The sequence below is a fragment of the Apus apus genome, chromosome 2, assembly GCF_020740795.1.
Source record: "Apus apus isolate bApuApu2 chromosome 2, bApuApu2.pri.cur, whole genome shotgun sequence".
Lineage (NCBI taxonomy): Eukaryota > Metazoa > Chordata > Aves > Apodiformes > Apodidae > Apus > Apus apus.
Genome location: NC_067283.1, coordinates 36,613,815 through 36,629,514, shown reverse-complemented (window position 1 = coordinate 36,629,514; position 15,700 = coordinate 36,613,815). Strand labels below are relative to the sequence as shown.

The 15,700-nt window shown below is 37.8% G+C and overlaps 1 protein-coding gene across 1 annotated transcript in view; it reads left to right on the top strand.

Moving 5' to 3' along the window:
- Nucleotides 1-15,700, top strand: part of RFTN1 (raftlin, lipid raft linker 1) — an 85,451-nt gene that overhangs the window by 26,007 nt on the left and 43,744 nt on the right. Inside the window, exons 2-3 of the mRNA XM_051611223.1 lie at nt 3,249-3,435; nt 14,799-14,907. Of these exons, the coding sequence (XP_051467183.1) occupies nt 3,249-3,435; nt 14,799-14,907 (296 nt within the window). The remainder of the gene's footprint in view (nt 1-3,248; nt 3,436-14,798; nt 14,908-15,700) is intronic.

Sequence of the window (15,700 nt, the reverse complement as noted above, 5' to 3'; positions counted from 1 at the left end):
TCTGAGGTAAAGTAAGGAAAGACTAGATCACCAACTGGTTTAATAAATTAAGTATTTTCAGGTAGGTTAAACCTACAGGTAAACACTATAGAGGAATTAGGTGAACAAATAATTTAAATCTTATTTAAGTTTGAAGACTGTTGAGGAATAAATGCAACTCTCCAGGAAAGTGTGTTGTCCTTTTTCAACCTGCTTTTAAAGAGAATTTTATGGTTGTTAGCCTACTTAATGGCCAGAAAGATCTGGAACAAATAGCTTAGGTATAAAATATCTAGAGGTTGATGAGTAGCAGGGATTTCTGGGGAGGAATCTGCATCACACAAACCAGTTTGTCTGTGGGAGAGGAACAAGAATGCACAGCACAAGTCTGTAGATGCAGGAAATTCATGTAGACCTTGTGGGTGTCAGTTCCTGTAACAGGAACTGTCTTTTCTTTTTGAAACATCTCTGGTCCAAGGAGAAATGAGCAATAGTTCAGCCTAAAACTGAAAAGATCTATTAACTGTAAGGCTTAAAACAGGTCTGTCCAGTGTATGTTAAAATTCACTATTTTCATTAAGTATTCCAGCAGTAGATTGCTGAGTGTGTTTTCTCAGGTTTGCCAATCTGAGAAGTCATGTTCATAGTGTGAAGGTCAGAATCCAGAATGGCCCTTCAAAACTGAAGAAAAAACACTAACATTCCCCAAGGGCAGGAACGTTTGACTGCTGTTAGTTGTGGGGAAAATAATTGCTTTTTTTTTTTTTTTTTCCCCCTGAATATTGTAAACTGACATGTAAACTGACTGAGATGTATAATGAGTGTGAAAGAGCTTTTCCATTCTGGAAGGAATTAAGCTTGTGCTTGGGTCACTGTGATGAGGCTTAGGTACTATACTTGAAGAAAGGTGTGGACCAATTGAACAGAATCGGGAGATTTCATAAAAAATTAATTAGAAGTCTAGAAAAGACAAGGAAACAGGAATCATTGGAGGACTGATTTTATGTAGTCTAAAGAAGGTGTGACAGGTATTAGGAATTGTAAAAAGCTGATGCAGAAAGTAAATATTCTAGTAAGGAAGTCATTCTTGAATTTCAGAGAAGAAAATTTAGACTAGGTGCTAGGAAAAGGCTTTGAATAGTAAGAATAGGGAAGTATCGAAACATGATTTGTGAGGCTTGTCGAATCTCCATTACAAAAGGTTTTTAAAAAGAGATGAGAAAAACTGTGAGAAATAGCTAAACTAGAACTAATCCCGCCTCTAGGTCATAGGATGGGCTAGCTGGATGATCCCTCCCAGCTCTATTTTCTATGACCTTTCTTAATCATCCCAAGGCTCCAATTACATGCATTTTCACACTTTCCCCTGTGTTTAGCTTTTAGGAGAAAGCAATGACTCTCCCATTTAATGACTAGACTTTCTACTACTTTTACCAAGGCATCCTTAGAAGAATCCAGATACTAGATTCATATGCAAGGCAAACACCAGTTTTCATAGATTATTGTTAAAAATTGGAGCACTATTACCAGAATTACTATGAATTACCAGTTATTTCATTGTATTCAAGTAAAACCTTGGTTAGAAAGGTGTTCTGGCTTTCATATTCTTTTAATTAAATTATTTGCAGCATTGTCTAAAATTTTTGGTGTCTCTGAGTCATAAGAGGGGAAAAAGTAGTTCTAATATCTATGTTTTCCTATTTTGATCCCCAGTAGGGTCCAGTTAGTAATGTTTGGGTTTATTGTTTATTATGCATTATTCATTGTGCCATCTCTTTTTATGACTCTCAAATGATTTATATGCTGTTGTACAAGGTAAAGCCCTATTGTCTGTCAATGTACATGTTACTTAGATTTCTCATTTTATTTGTAAAAATAATAAAAATTCTGCATCTTACAGTTTTTAGTGAACAAGTTCCATTATCCTCTTCTGCAATGTGATCTTACATGAAGGAAAAGCATACCAAGCACAGCTCTTCTATTATTATTTAAATTATTCCTCTTTATTATTGGTTTTGAATATTTATTAGCTTTTTTATAACCTCTTTCATTATTCATAAAGGGTAGCTACACAGTTTGATGAAAAAACCAGTAGAAGGAAACCTTATTTTGCATAGCTGATGTCTTTCACTGTTTTCCAGTGCTTTTTTTTTTTTTTTTTGAGAAAGGCCTGCAAGGTTCTGGGAACCTCCATCATGTTTCTTGCAACATCCCCTTCTTATTGGTTTCAGTAGGAGGGGAAACCATCCAGCACCTCATCACCCTGTATGTTCTAGCATAGTTAGGGATGAAATAATAAATATCTCCCAAGAGAGATGGCAATGAAGAGGCAAAGGTCAGGAAAGAAAGATGTATTTTTACATAAGATGTGAAAAACATCTGGAGAATTACTGACGTAGAGAGAAAGAGAATGGAAGGTTGCTTTAGGTGACTTAGGGATTTGCTTTTGAAGCCCGCGTGACTCCATGGAAATAATGGTAATTGCTGTACTAACTGCAGTATCTGTGTGTATGTCAAGTATCTGACAAGGAGTCAGCAACATGTTTCACAGGAAGGCACAAAACCCCACAGTAAGCAGATTGGGGAGGATTACTTTCATGCACTAGGTCTCATCCTCATTTCTAATTTGTATAAGGTTGCTTAAATCCTGAGGTATAAGATTTAGTGTTTATTCGAAGGGGTCTCATCAGTACAGGTATGCATTGCTCTTAGCGTTCTTGTTACTAATATACCTACAAAGTACTCTTTAGGCATATCGGTATATATTTGATCTGAGCAGCATTTTACATTACTGATCTCTTTGTCTGATAAACCAGCTTTTGTGTAGGTGGATGCTTCTGTTTATTGCTTTTGAATTTGGCATGTTCTACCTTCATTGACTATCCCCTTTCCTTTGTTTTATAATTTTGACTCATGACTTGCTCTTCTCAACTTGCATTAATATGATGACTACTAAAACAGAATATCTTTTAACTGACTGCCTTTTTTTCATTAAATCCTCAGCTTCATCTCTACCAGGCTATGTAGTGAATTTGGCATTTTAATGTATCTAACTTCTTGTTTAATTACACGAGTCTCTTGTGTGATACAAGTCCTTTGCCAAGACTGCCTGCCTAAAATCTGAAATACAAAACGGGCCTCAGGAAAGGTCAGTTTTTGTGTTAATATTGTAGATCAGTGTGAAGCTTGCTTGACTCTGAAGAGCCTGGATTTTAAAAAACATTATAGTCTGGTGTAGGATTATTGATCAATTATTTTTTTGCTTCCAGCTGAGCTGCCAGGATCATCTGCAATCAAGCTTTCCTCCTTGCATGATCTTCCAGCTCAGCTGCAAGAATTGTACCAGCAGGGCTTCGTCTTGGCTGCTGTCCACCCTTTCGTGCAACTGACTGATGAAAAAGAGAAAACTCCCCAGGAGCAAATCTTCAGGGCTGTGCTTATCAAGAAAACAGAAAGGTAAAGCACTTCCAGTGAACTGGGATAAAAATAGACAATGTGATTTCCTGCTGAGTTTTGACCTACATCAGGAAATTATAGCAGAGTTTACTGTGCAAGACTTGATTATTTTTTTTGTTGAGTTGTATTTTTTTTTCATAGGCTTGAATAGGCTTAACATGTTCTTTATGTTTACAATTCATCTGCAGTTTGGCAGACGACTTGGAGAATAACAAGTTGAAATATGCTCTGTATTTTGGGATGTGTTGTCATGAGAGGCAAACAAACAAGCCCTGTCCTGGCAATTTGTGAGGATGGTCCCGCTGGTACCCTTAAAGAATTTATTAGATTAAATTAAGACAGAAGAAACGTTTGCTTAGAAAAGACGTATTTTGCATTTAGACAGTTACAGTTAATGCAATTAATTTGTGAACTGCAGCACTAATGCATACTTCTTAAATGTATGCGTAGACTTAAGGCTCTACTTTCCTCTACACAATTCAAGTTCTTTTAATTTTTCACTCAGTGCAAACTAATTAAAAAATTACTCTCCTGCTTTGTTCAGTCTCTTAAATGTACTAAGCATATTTTGCTAAATCAAAGCCTGAAAATGAATAACAAACAGAAATACGGTGTTCCTATGTTTTAATCTGATTTTAAAAAAAAACAATAGAATGTGCTGCTAGATATCTCTGAAGAAAATTAAAACGTGAATATTTATAAACATTTTTTTAAAAATTATTTCAAATATAAGTTAATGTTATCTGACCACCTACATCTCTGCACCAACTTGTGCCATTACAGCCATTCTGTACAGTTTTCCTACCTTTGTTGCATTCCCCAGTCCACCCCTTCTTACAGTGACCCATGCTGAAGACTGGGGGATAATTAAACTTCCATTTGCCAATCCTAGTTCCTCTCTTTATGCTGATGCTTGAAGGAGGGGAGGTAGCTGTTTTAGATACCTCTTTAAAGTAAAACCACCTTTCAGTTTGCTACAGCCTGGTAATCAACTGGTAGCAATTATGGACAGGATTGAACTTAAGTCTGTGACCTAAGGAAAAAGTTAGCATTTCATTAGCAAATACATGTAGGCATTAGGTGCCACAGGCAATTTTAGCTTCTAAAATAACTCTCCATTTACCTTGACTTGCTTTTAGTTTTATTAATGCAGAATTTCATGCTAGCTTGCCCGATATTATTATTTTACATGTTTCCAGTTTTAAGGTCAAAACATGCAGTGTTTGGCTGAACAGCAGGCTTACTGAGTAGTATTGTGCTGAGCCTGCCTGTGTCTGAGGCCTTGCTTTCCCTGCCTACAAAATGCCCTGCTACAAATAAGGAAAGTATTTACATGCAGGAGCTGGCAATGTTCAGTAAGCACTTAAGCACATCTGCTGGATTCAGATCTAAGTGTTCAGCATCTTCCGTGACTGAGTTATGAAGACATCAGGGAAAAGCAGCATCCTCCTCAGCAGAGTGACATGGTCTTCAAGCCAGAGTCCTCAGTGTGTCTCTGCTTTCTCGTACCATATCCAGTAGTTTACATTGGTGCAGAATAATTGTGAAAGAGTACAAAATCTTAATTGCCTACTAACTCACTTGGGTGCCAGTGTTTCACAGTCTTTAGACAGCTGTAAATGACTGTACAAAATTAAAGACAGTAGAAGCTCTTGAACCAATTATATTTCCTTTTACATTCACACTCCATTTCTTTGCATTCCCTTATCTGTCATTTCTGACTGCCTGTGGAAGCGGAAGAGAGTTGGTACAGCTGGAAAAAAACAGACAAGTACAAGAAAAGGAAATTACATCAGTTTGGTGTTTAGTAGAGTTTTAAATGTTCCTGAGTTTGGCCAAGAGTGTGGGAGAAGCTGCTTCTGTGGGGTGTGGATGCAATGAACGTTTGCATTGTCAAGCGCAACGAAGAGAGATGGGTGTTGCACAGATTTCACGTGGCTATGGCCTGCATAGAGACGAGCTGTATTTGAACTTTGAGTTTATCCTATTCCACTAACAGCTGGGGAGAAAAAAATAGGCAACACTAGAAAAGAAAGACATACTGTTAATTTTTTAAAATTAACCTTTTCATTACACTGCTGCTAAAGAATAGATTATACTTTTTTGACTGAGGACCATCAGGTCTCTGGCATCTGTGGGCTGTCTCTCTATGAATCAGTTGAACTTCTAGGTAGAAGTTGAGGTTTGCTTAGCATATTTGCTGATCAGATGAGCCTTTATTTCTGTTGTAACATTTTAGAAGTATAAGTAGTCCAGCTACAATTGTAGGATCACTAGTAACATCATTCACACTATGAAGTACAAAGTGGTCCCCTGCTGTTTTTTGTAATGGTGGGGCCAGGTGTTCGTAGGGAGCTAAGGAGTCATAAAAATCTCTGTACCTCGGTGTGGTGCACAGCCTCGGGCTTCCTGGGCACTTACTGCCAAGCATCTGTGGCTATAGCTCCTCTCTTACTGCAGATGTTTCACCACAGATGGCTTCAGCACTGTACGCTTCATCTGTCAGTTGTCTGGTAGATACCAGGTGTGGTTTTTCACCTTGTTATTTTTGTTGCCTGAATGGAACGGAAATGATATTGTTGCATTAGTGTCTTTTTGGTACAGTAATGTAATTTCTCTGTATACAGAGCAGAATTGAATACTTGAATTAAGCTTTAGTCAGTGTTGCATCTTTATACATCAGTTTTATGTTTAAAAAATAGTACTGTTGACTCACATTTTGAGGGCTTCATCTTACAGCATTTTCTCTACTAAGATAAGAGGCTATAGCACCTGCAGCAGATGAAGTGTGTTAGGAATTACATGGTGCTGCTGCTGCTGTCATTGAGATTGGCAGTGCCTTAATTTTTTTCAATAATAAAATGGAAAAGTAGTGCTTAGACATGGTTTGCATAAAAGCTCATGGAAAAAGTATCTATTAGGGTTACTGCTCCTATTTTGCCATTGCCACAGAGTTGTAAAATTAACAGTGTTAATTTGCAAAGAGATTGTAAGTTTAAAGTGTCTTACAAAGTTGCTAGGATAGTTTTGTGTTTAATCTGTACTGATATCTCTGTGACTTCATTATTTTAGCTATCTAGTAGTTTCTGGTAAATAAGGAGGTAGGATTCATTCTGGCTCTAGGACATTTAACAAAATTCATTCTTAACATATGTGGAAGCCATAAATGTTGAAAATGAAAGGTTGTTCCTTGGAAATGTTAGGGAGAATATTAAAGTAAAGGACAGATATATTTTTTAAAATCAACAATACAGTTGTCATGTTCAATGAAAGTAATGAAATAAATAGAGGAGTGTTTAAGATATTTAGAGGCACTGGGCATGAAGATAGTCTACCAAGTAGCTGAAGGACTATGCAATTCCTTACGTTAAGTTTAATATATTTAAATATTTATGTAGCACCTAATTGTATTGTGCACATTAATCAGTTGATTGGAAGTAGTTTGGAAGTTGAATAGAATAGAGTTGGGTAAAGGAATAAGAACTAATGCTCCTGTGAATGCTTTCTTTTTCTCTTTCTGAATTTCAAAGGACTAGTTAGTTAAAATGCAGTTGACTGTTTTACTGACTGTTCTGAGTTCTGAGATACTTGGATTTCTTGGAGAAGGCATCTTGCAAAAAAATAGGCAAAGAAAAAATCTTCAAGCCCAGATTTTTTATAGGTTTTTTTTTGTTGAATGTAGGGAAGGCTCCAGGTATGCAATGTAGCCCATGGCGTGCTGGTTCGCATTGATTCACACTTGAGAAAAGTTGATTCACACTGATTTACATGTGAAGACAGGAAACTCGGGGAAAGCAATAGGAGGTGGTAGCCTGGGAAGTGCAGATGTGTGACATTGTATTTCTTCTGGCAGAATAGGCAGGGGAAGGTCCATGCGTTTGGGAGGTCCTGGCTAACCAAGATAAGGAGAGTAGTAGCACGTATGTCGCTTATGTTCCCCTGAGCAACAGAGATTGCTAGTCCTTCATGTGTGTAAAAACCTTTCTCTCTTTGCCCTTTTATTTCTATACTTGCTAGTTTTTAATATCATAATCTCTGTTTAGGTGTCTTGTGCGTGTTACTATTTTGGGCAACTTGTGGCTGCTGCGAATAATCTGTTTCCTGCAAAGAAATCACAAAGTCAGCCCCCTGAACAAAATTGTTATAAAACCATAGGACAAGGCTGATTTATTTAATTTATTCCCAGCTCCCTATGGTGTGACACCCCTGTCTGGTGTTGTAAAGTTTCAAAGTTCAGTGTCAATTAAAGTGTTTTAATTTCCTTTTCTAAATACTGTACACCTTTCACTAGGAAAGGATACATGGTCCAGGCTCATAAATTGCCTGCTTACGATAGTTTTAATGTGTTTGCAGATGCTCCATTTCACCACAATAGAGTGAAGCAGGGGATATAAATTGAATTCCAGAGAGCTCTTTTGCTCTGTGGTCCCATGTATGTCTTAGGACATACCTTTCTATAAGTTTTGCTTCCAATCAATAAAGCAATCAGCAAGGAAGCATTGCCATGCAGAAGATGACTAAGTGGTATAATTTAAGAATATTTTTTTAGAGTAGAATTGTATGTTTACCTCAAACAACTTTTCAGCTGTTTTCCCTTTCCGTAAAATAATGAGGTGTCAGGTGTTCCAGTGATTCACTTGATGAGATGATTCTGATTCTATTTCTATAATTTCCTTATATTCATTAATCCTGATGAAATGCAAACTTTGATCACTTGGCCAAAAATAATTCTATTTATCTGCAAAGGAATTTGACAGAGTGAGTTCAAAAGTTTAATGGTAAAGCAGGATTTTTAACAGTTTCTTTCTTTTTTTTTTTTTTTTTGCTGCTATGCAATGTTAATTCCAAGATACTTGAATTAATGGGGGTTTCTAAGATACAGCTTAGATACACAATGTGCTCTGTGTCATTTAAAGTCTGGATTTACAGAAAATGTGGAAAATGGATTTATAGAAAGTCTGGATTTCTAGAAAATGTAAAATAGCATGATGTAAATGCAAAAGATTGAAATGGCTTAAATGTATAATATGAAAAGACTTAAGAGAGTAGTCATGTTGTTACTTTGATGCTATGTTTACATTTCTAGTTGTCATTTTCCACTTGGTAGTTGCTGAATTATGTTGACTGGAGGTTTTGGGCATCTAAGTCAGGGAAAAACCTGATTTTTCACACCTGAAAGACCAACTCTTTCACTCTATCTTTTTACAGTAGTACTAAGTTCCCCTTTTACTAGTAGCTAACAGCCCTTCCCACAAAAGAAGGAACAACTATTATACTAAGGAATTGATGAAGTATGAAAAAACCTAATTATGTTTGGAAGAAGCAGCAGCCTCTCTCAGGAAGCATTATGCTTTGTGAAGTGCTGGTTTTGTCCTCTGGCATTTGGATTTGCACAGTTGCCTTCCAGAAAAAAAAGAAAATGTTTTTAAAAACATCCCAACAATTCATAAAATCCCTAATTCTGGGCTGTTTGAGACACTTTCTAGCCCCCAAAAGTTCTTATTCTTTTCAAGCTTTTGTTGATAGGCACTTGGAGCAGGGAGTTCTTGCTGTGACTTTGTTTAGAATTCAGTGGATCGAACCTTGAGTCATGACTAGTGTCTCTGCCTGGCAAGCTTGTCTTTGAGTTTCCGTGGATATTTCTTCATTTTCCATGTGAAAATTTTTCATGCTACATTTGACCTTCAGTAGCATGTCACTGTATAAAATACACACAGTGGTCTGGGCTTTGTTGGAGCACGCACTCTGCCACATCAGCTGCATCCCCCACTCTGATGTCATTTGCAAATTGACAAGAGCACATCTTGTCCCTTCCTTCATGTCATCAGTGAAGAAATTAAATGTGACAGGCCCCAGGGTGGCGACTTCACTTGTCACTGGCTGTCAGACAGGGTGTCACCATTAACCATGGAAGTGGTTTTTACACATCTGGTTTTCCAGACTGTAGTACCCCAGCTTGTATACAAGAATAGTGTGGGAGCCAGCACCAAAGTTCTTGCTAAAATTGCCATCAGTAACAGCCACTGACCTCCTTCTACTCATCCACAAATCTACTCGTCCATGAATCTACTCATTTTAACTTCAAAGGCAATTGAATTGGTCAAGCCTGAGTTACCTTTGCTACATCCATGCTGACTGTTCCCAGCACCCTTCTTCTTCATGGGCCCTGGATTGTGCTACAAAAGATTTCTGCAGAAATACGGGAATTCCATTTGGAGTAATTTCAAAATAATACAGTCTGACAAAAAATATCAGTGATCTCCTCCAGTGCTTCTGTGCTTGTTTGAGTTGGTGAAAGTGGATACTTTGCATTGGTATGATGTATTTTTAATTTAAGTGTGTGTGTGTGTGTGTATATGTATGTGTATCTGTTTGGTTTTCATGTAGGATTTTGGCTTGAAGATAGCAAATGTCTGACCTTGCCTTCATCAGCATTAGGATCAAACGTTTTGTGTGCACAAGCAGCCTGTGTTGTTGCTCTCAGCAGGCTGATTTCAGCTTGATGAAAAAGTAGTATTTATTCCATACCCAAGAGTCAACAGATACCTTCCTTTAGCTCAAGAGACAATGGCTTGAGTTTTAAAAGCTTATTATTTGTTTCAAGTTCAAAAAACTACATATTTCCTCACAACAGCTTTTAACATTGACTTAAAATAAATGTTCTTTTATCTGTGTTCTCAAAAGTATAAACACTGCACAATAAAGATGCCTGTGTATCCATACATCCTGAACTTTTCTCAAGAAATTCTATATGCTGTCATTAAAAAAAGTTTATACATTTTACTAACAAATAATGTATATTCCATTTATAGAGTTTCTTATGTAAGAAAATTCCTAGTAAATAAAACGCTTAGGTAATAAAGTTAAAACAATCTTGCATGGGTTAGAGTTGAGGTTGTTATGATACAATATACCTGCTTTTATTTTAATTAAAAAAAATTGTGTGTGTGTGTAAGGTGGGCCTCATAAAATCTGTGGGTTTTTAATTGCTGCCCTCTTGGTTTTCAGATACTCTAGTTTTGGTAGATTTTTAACCTGATATTCCACAAATGCAAACTGTTCATGTTGGTCACGTCATTGTGGTTTTGTTTTTTTGTAAGGTAGGTCAGTTTGTTATAAATGTACAGTAACTGTGTAGTGGAAAATCTCAAAACTGCACTTACTTTACTAGTCTCATCTTATATAGTCATTTTTAGAGTACGCAGCTTACAAGTGTGCTTTTGGTTTTCTGAATTCATGGGTATGGAGAACCTCAGGAAGATTGGGACGAAATGTTGTCTCCCTCATTTCCTTCTTGTATGTGACAAAGATTGGAAATCCAGTTTGGAACAGACACAAACTTGTCAGCTTTAATGTTTACTGCGTAAGTTACTGGTACTCTACAGCTGGTAATGGTTTATCCACCATGAAATGGCATTTAACTGCAAACAGCTGTACAGGAAATGACAGCCTACTGAAACAACCATCGTAAAATATTTTTGGCCAGTGAATTTCCAATTATAAGTGAAAATCTTATTTATTCTATGTATTTTCTTCTTCTTTAGTGGCACTAGAGGTCCTGTTTAGGATTCAAGATTCCACTCCTTTTAGGACCGTGATCCTCAGCCTTTTCCATATCTTAAGGATGTCCTCTACCCATGGCCTCGATATGCCTGCAAATTCTGTCACTCTGCACAGTGCCAGGTAGAATGAAATTCCCCCTCAGCTCTTTGCCACCACCTGGTTAAGGTTGTCCGTGTTAGTCATTGAGAGTACCTACAGTGACAGAAAAATCCTCCTTTAGCAAAATCAATAAACAATGAGATACATAACAAAGGAAGAAAAACAAAATCACACCGTGAAATTTTCTATCAGTCTGCACAATTAACCAGTGGTGATCCTCTCCTGGGGTGGTGGGCAGGACACTGCCCTTCCCCACCGTGGTGTTGTTCACACTGTCCGCGGTGTTTCCTCTCAGGTAGCACAAAATGCATTATAGTGAGCATAGGGCTTTATAATAAGTTGGGGTGTACCAGCTTACCCAGTTTGTCTTAGCTTCGAAGAAGGTATCCAGGTTTGCTTCTTTCAGGGATGGGCCATTTCAAATTAACCCAAGGATTTGCATTAGAGGAACAAAGGTAAGAAAAAAAACTCTTGAATGCTTGCAGACAATGAATGGAGGAAAATTCAGTTTTCCAACCTGGGAGGAAGAGAGGAGGAAAAAATTCCTAACTGTACATCCAAAAGAAAAGGAAGATATTTCAAACTGTTGGAGCTTACACGTTTCTTTTTTACTAACTGGTCTCAGCATTTCTCTTTCTCTTTTGCTTTGTGTTGAGAAATATTTTACAATAGGAATGTGGTTATTAATTTTACATAAAACTTTTGCTTTAATTTTAAAATATTTTATACAATGGACTCCCAGTAACTTCCTGTGCTATAAACCTGATAAGAGACTCCAGGGTAAGGATTATTTGGTTCAGTAAGGGCAAATCATGCCTGACCAGTTTGGTGATCTTCTATGACAAGGCTACAGAGATGGTGGATTATGGCAGAACAACCGATGGCATCTATCTGGATTTGTGCAAAGCATTTGACACTGTCCTAAATGACATCCTGGTCTGCAAGAGAAGACATGGATTTGACAGGTGGACCACTCAGTGGATAAGTAATTGGCTGGATGGCCCCACCCAGAGAGTTGTGGTCAATGGTTCAGGGTCCGAGTGGAGAGAAGTGAAGAGTGGCATTTCTCAGGGGTCAGTACTGGGACCAGTGCTGTTCAGTGTCTTTGAGACATGGGCAGTGGGATTGAGTGTATCCTCAGGAAGTTTGCTGATGATACCAAGCTGTATGAAGTAGTTGACACCCTAGAGGGAAGGGTTGCCATCCAGAGGGACCTTGACAGGCTGGAGAGATGGGCCAATGCCAACCTTGTGCAGTTCAGCAAGGCCAAGTGCAAGGTCCTGCACCTGGGTTGGCACAGATACAGGCTGGGGGAAGAAAGGATTGTGAGCAGTCCTGAGGAGAAGGACTTGGGGGTAGTAGTAAATGACAACTTTGACATGAGGCACCAGTGTGTGCTCGCAGCCCAGAGGTCCAACTGAATATAAGGGTGGTGAGAAACTGGAATGGGTTTTCCAGGGAGGTTGTTGATGCTCCATCCCTGGAGGTTTTTAAGGCCAGGTTGGATGAGGCTTTGTGCAACCTGGTGTAGTGTGAGGTGTCCCTGCTTATAGCATGGGGGTTGGAACTTGATGCTCTTTAAGGTCCCATTCAACCTTAACCATTCTGTGATTCTCAAATGATTGACGTTAGTCCTTCAGAAAAGAATAAGGAAATGAAAGTGCAGGGACATGACTGAAGTCAGGAGACCTCAGCTCTGTTTTTGTCTTTTTGTTCCATGATCTTGATAGATGTGTGTTTTGGGGGTCCTAATTCATAGTCTCTAATGAAAGTGGTTCTAAAAGTTGTCCCATTAAATGAATAAAGCAGAAAATACAATAACTTATGTTCAGTATACAGTTTACTTGTATGTATATTTAGCTACTTCTCTATGGCTACAATAATATCCGAAGAGTTAAATCAGAGACTTTTCTAATATTTATTAAATACTTCATGCTTCCTTTATGAAATGCATTTTTTATTGTATAGAGACTGGAAATAATTTCTTGCCCACCTGGATTTGCTCAGAAAGTTATTTTTTCAATCTGTGAAATCCCCAGCTATTTATTGTTTTCATGTGAAAAGCGACAGCTTTTGTTCTGTTTGGTTGACTTTTTTTGGACAGAAGAATAGGTTCTTAAATGTTTCCTAAAAAGGTGAAAACTGCCAGCATAGACAAAGGCTTGCCTTCAACTTATATGGACATATTTTACTTGAAAGCATGGAAAAATATTTTTTGGTAATATAGTGTACTTCTGTTGGAAGACTTTAACGAATGATTTTATGGCCTTTAGTAGGGTCTATTGCACATATTCTGTAAATTAATGTTCCTAACAGAGTACAATGGTATTTGATGCAATTTCTTTCATGAGCCCTAGTGCAGAAGTAACTCTGAGACTCTCAAAGGAAGAATTCACTGTCTCCTGTTTGCTTAAATATTTACAAGGAGCAAGTGTATTTCAGAGTAAGTGCTTGTTAAAGGAGAAAAAAATAAACAGGTAATTTTAAGAAGTTGCAGCAAGAATCACTGTATTTTTAGAGATATAATACGTATCTCAGCTAACTTGTGCTTCTTTCAAAGAATTTAGAAGTAGGTCCTTCAAACACTGCACAAAATCAAAGTCCAGGGAGCTGCTGAGGAGGAGGAGAGGAATTAGGAGAGAGCCGTTCAAAGGCAGATTTCCCTTTTCCTTAAACCTGTGTCTAAACCTCACCAATATAGGTTGAAAAGAGTTTGTTTTTACAGATAACCAGTGAGTTTAAAAATGAAAGTGAAGTGTTTCCTGTTTTTTTGCAGCTAGCTGCTTTGTTAATCTAAAGAATTAGAGGACAGCATTTATTTTTGTATGTTCCTTTATGGATTCTCCTAAAGAGCCAATAAATTTGGTAAAACAAATGATTCTCCAGATTTCTTGTGCTGGTCGGGTGTATCATTTTCCTTGTGTGAAAGTCCAGAGGAGATGAAAATGGCCTTCAGTAGCACAGCTTTTGTAATGCTCACCTGTGGACTGCTTCTCAAGATCATTCAGGATAACTTCCCAACATTCCCTTGACATATTTTGACCAATGCTGTGTTTTCACAGCACTGGTTTGTTCACCAGTGTATATGACAGATGCCATACGCTTTGAATTATTTTAGGAGTTAGTGTCTTCTGAAAGAGAAGGGATTTCAGGCACAGCTTTACATTTCTTAACAGCATTGCAAAAGGTAAGACTGAAGAATAGACTACTTTGATTAACCCCTGATATTCAAATGTTGACTTAGGATGGTGATAGGTAAGAGATTCTTTTAGCTACTGTCTATGAAACACACCCTACATCAGGCTGTCCTATGGGGCCCATAGCATCTGTCAGCCCATTGCACTGAAACATGCTTTTCTGCATTGTTCATGCATAATTCTGAGTTACATCAGCTGTGCATCTTCTTGGCGCTGGCTGTAGATGCCAGGCTGACAAAGTGTTTTTTGGACAGATAGAGAAATGTGGAGGTCCCTCAGACATTGTGCCATCCACAGTCATCGGTGAGATTTCCTCCCTAGCAAGTAGGTGAGGTGCTGTAGCTGCTACATGTCAGAACTGCGTTGAGCTCAATGGAGTGTATGTGCTGGAATTGAAGTTTTGTCTGAAAGTTAGCTCTCTATGGGAAATATTTGTGAAGGGCATGTCTGTGTATCCAATGTTAAGAACAGAAACTGATTCTTTTTTTCTGTCTGTCTCTCTAGGTCTCCAAAAGGTGATGGCCATAGTGAAGGATATATCTTGGAGATAGAGTGCTGTTCCTCTTTAAACCAGCTTGCAGACAAAACCGAGATACCTGATTTTATTAAGAAAGTGAGTAAAAAAAAACAAGGGGGGAAAAAACCAAAACACAGTATGCTTTTATTTGCACTATAATTACTGTTTCTAGTTCTGTCAGTCTGACAACAGGAATATTTGTGCTGTTGAAACACTGAAGTAGAATTTGGTGGTTTGCAGTTTTAAATATCTGAAGGGCAAATACTGAGAGAAACAACTTGGATCATGTTATTATGAGAAAATTATTTTTAGTATCACAGGAGAGTGACCATCTCACAGATGATATCAACTAAGCTACCAATGTAGAAGACAGTCCTATGATGGTGCAAGCATCTTAAGCTGAAACAATATATGTCATTTCCATTTCAGTGTCAAAATATCTTGCTGGATAGTACTGCAGCTAAAAGGCCCATTAACTCCTGGAAATCACCCAGATTGTTTAAGTTTTGTTTCAGTAGTGCATGATGTTAGCAAGTAGAGATGGTACTGGTAACCTAAACAGCTTTGTCATCCAGAATACTGTTGCTTTCAATCAATTTTTATATATATACACTGGGGAATTTGAAAAGAACCCTGCAATTCTCTATTTCCTGCCTTCTTAAAATTATATTTGATGCTGTAATATTCTGCCAGACTGGAAATTAGGGGGTTATGTCCATTTCGGTGAATACAGATTCATTGTGTATGTTTCAAATTTTGCATCATCTGTTGTGTCCTATTGTGTGTTATAAAACCTAGCATTAAATACTGTATTTACTTATCCACATGGTGTAAGAAGAGTGTAAGCAGACACACTCCCCTAGCTTTAATCCATCTTGCAGTGATAGTA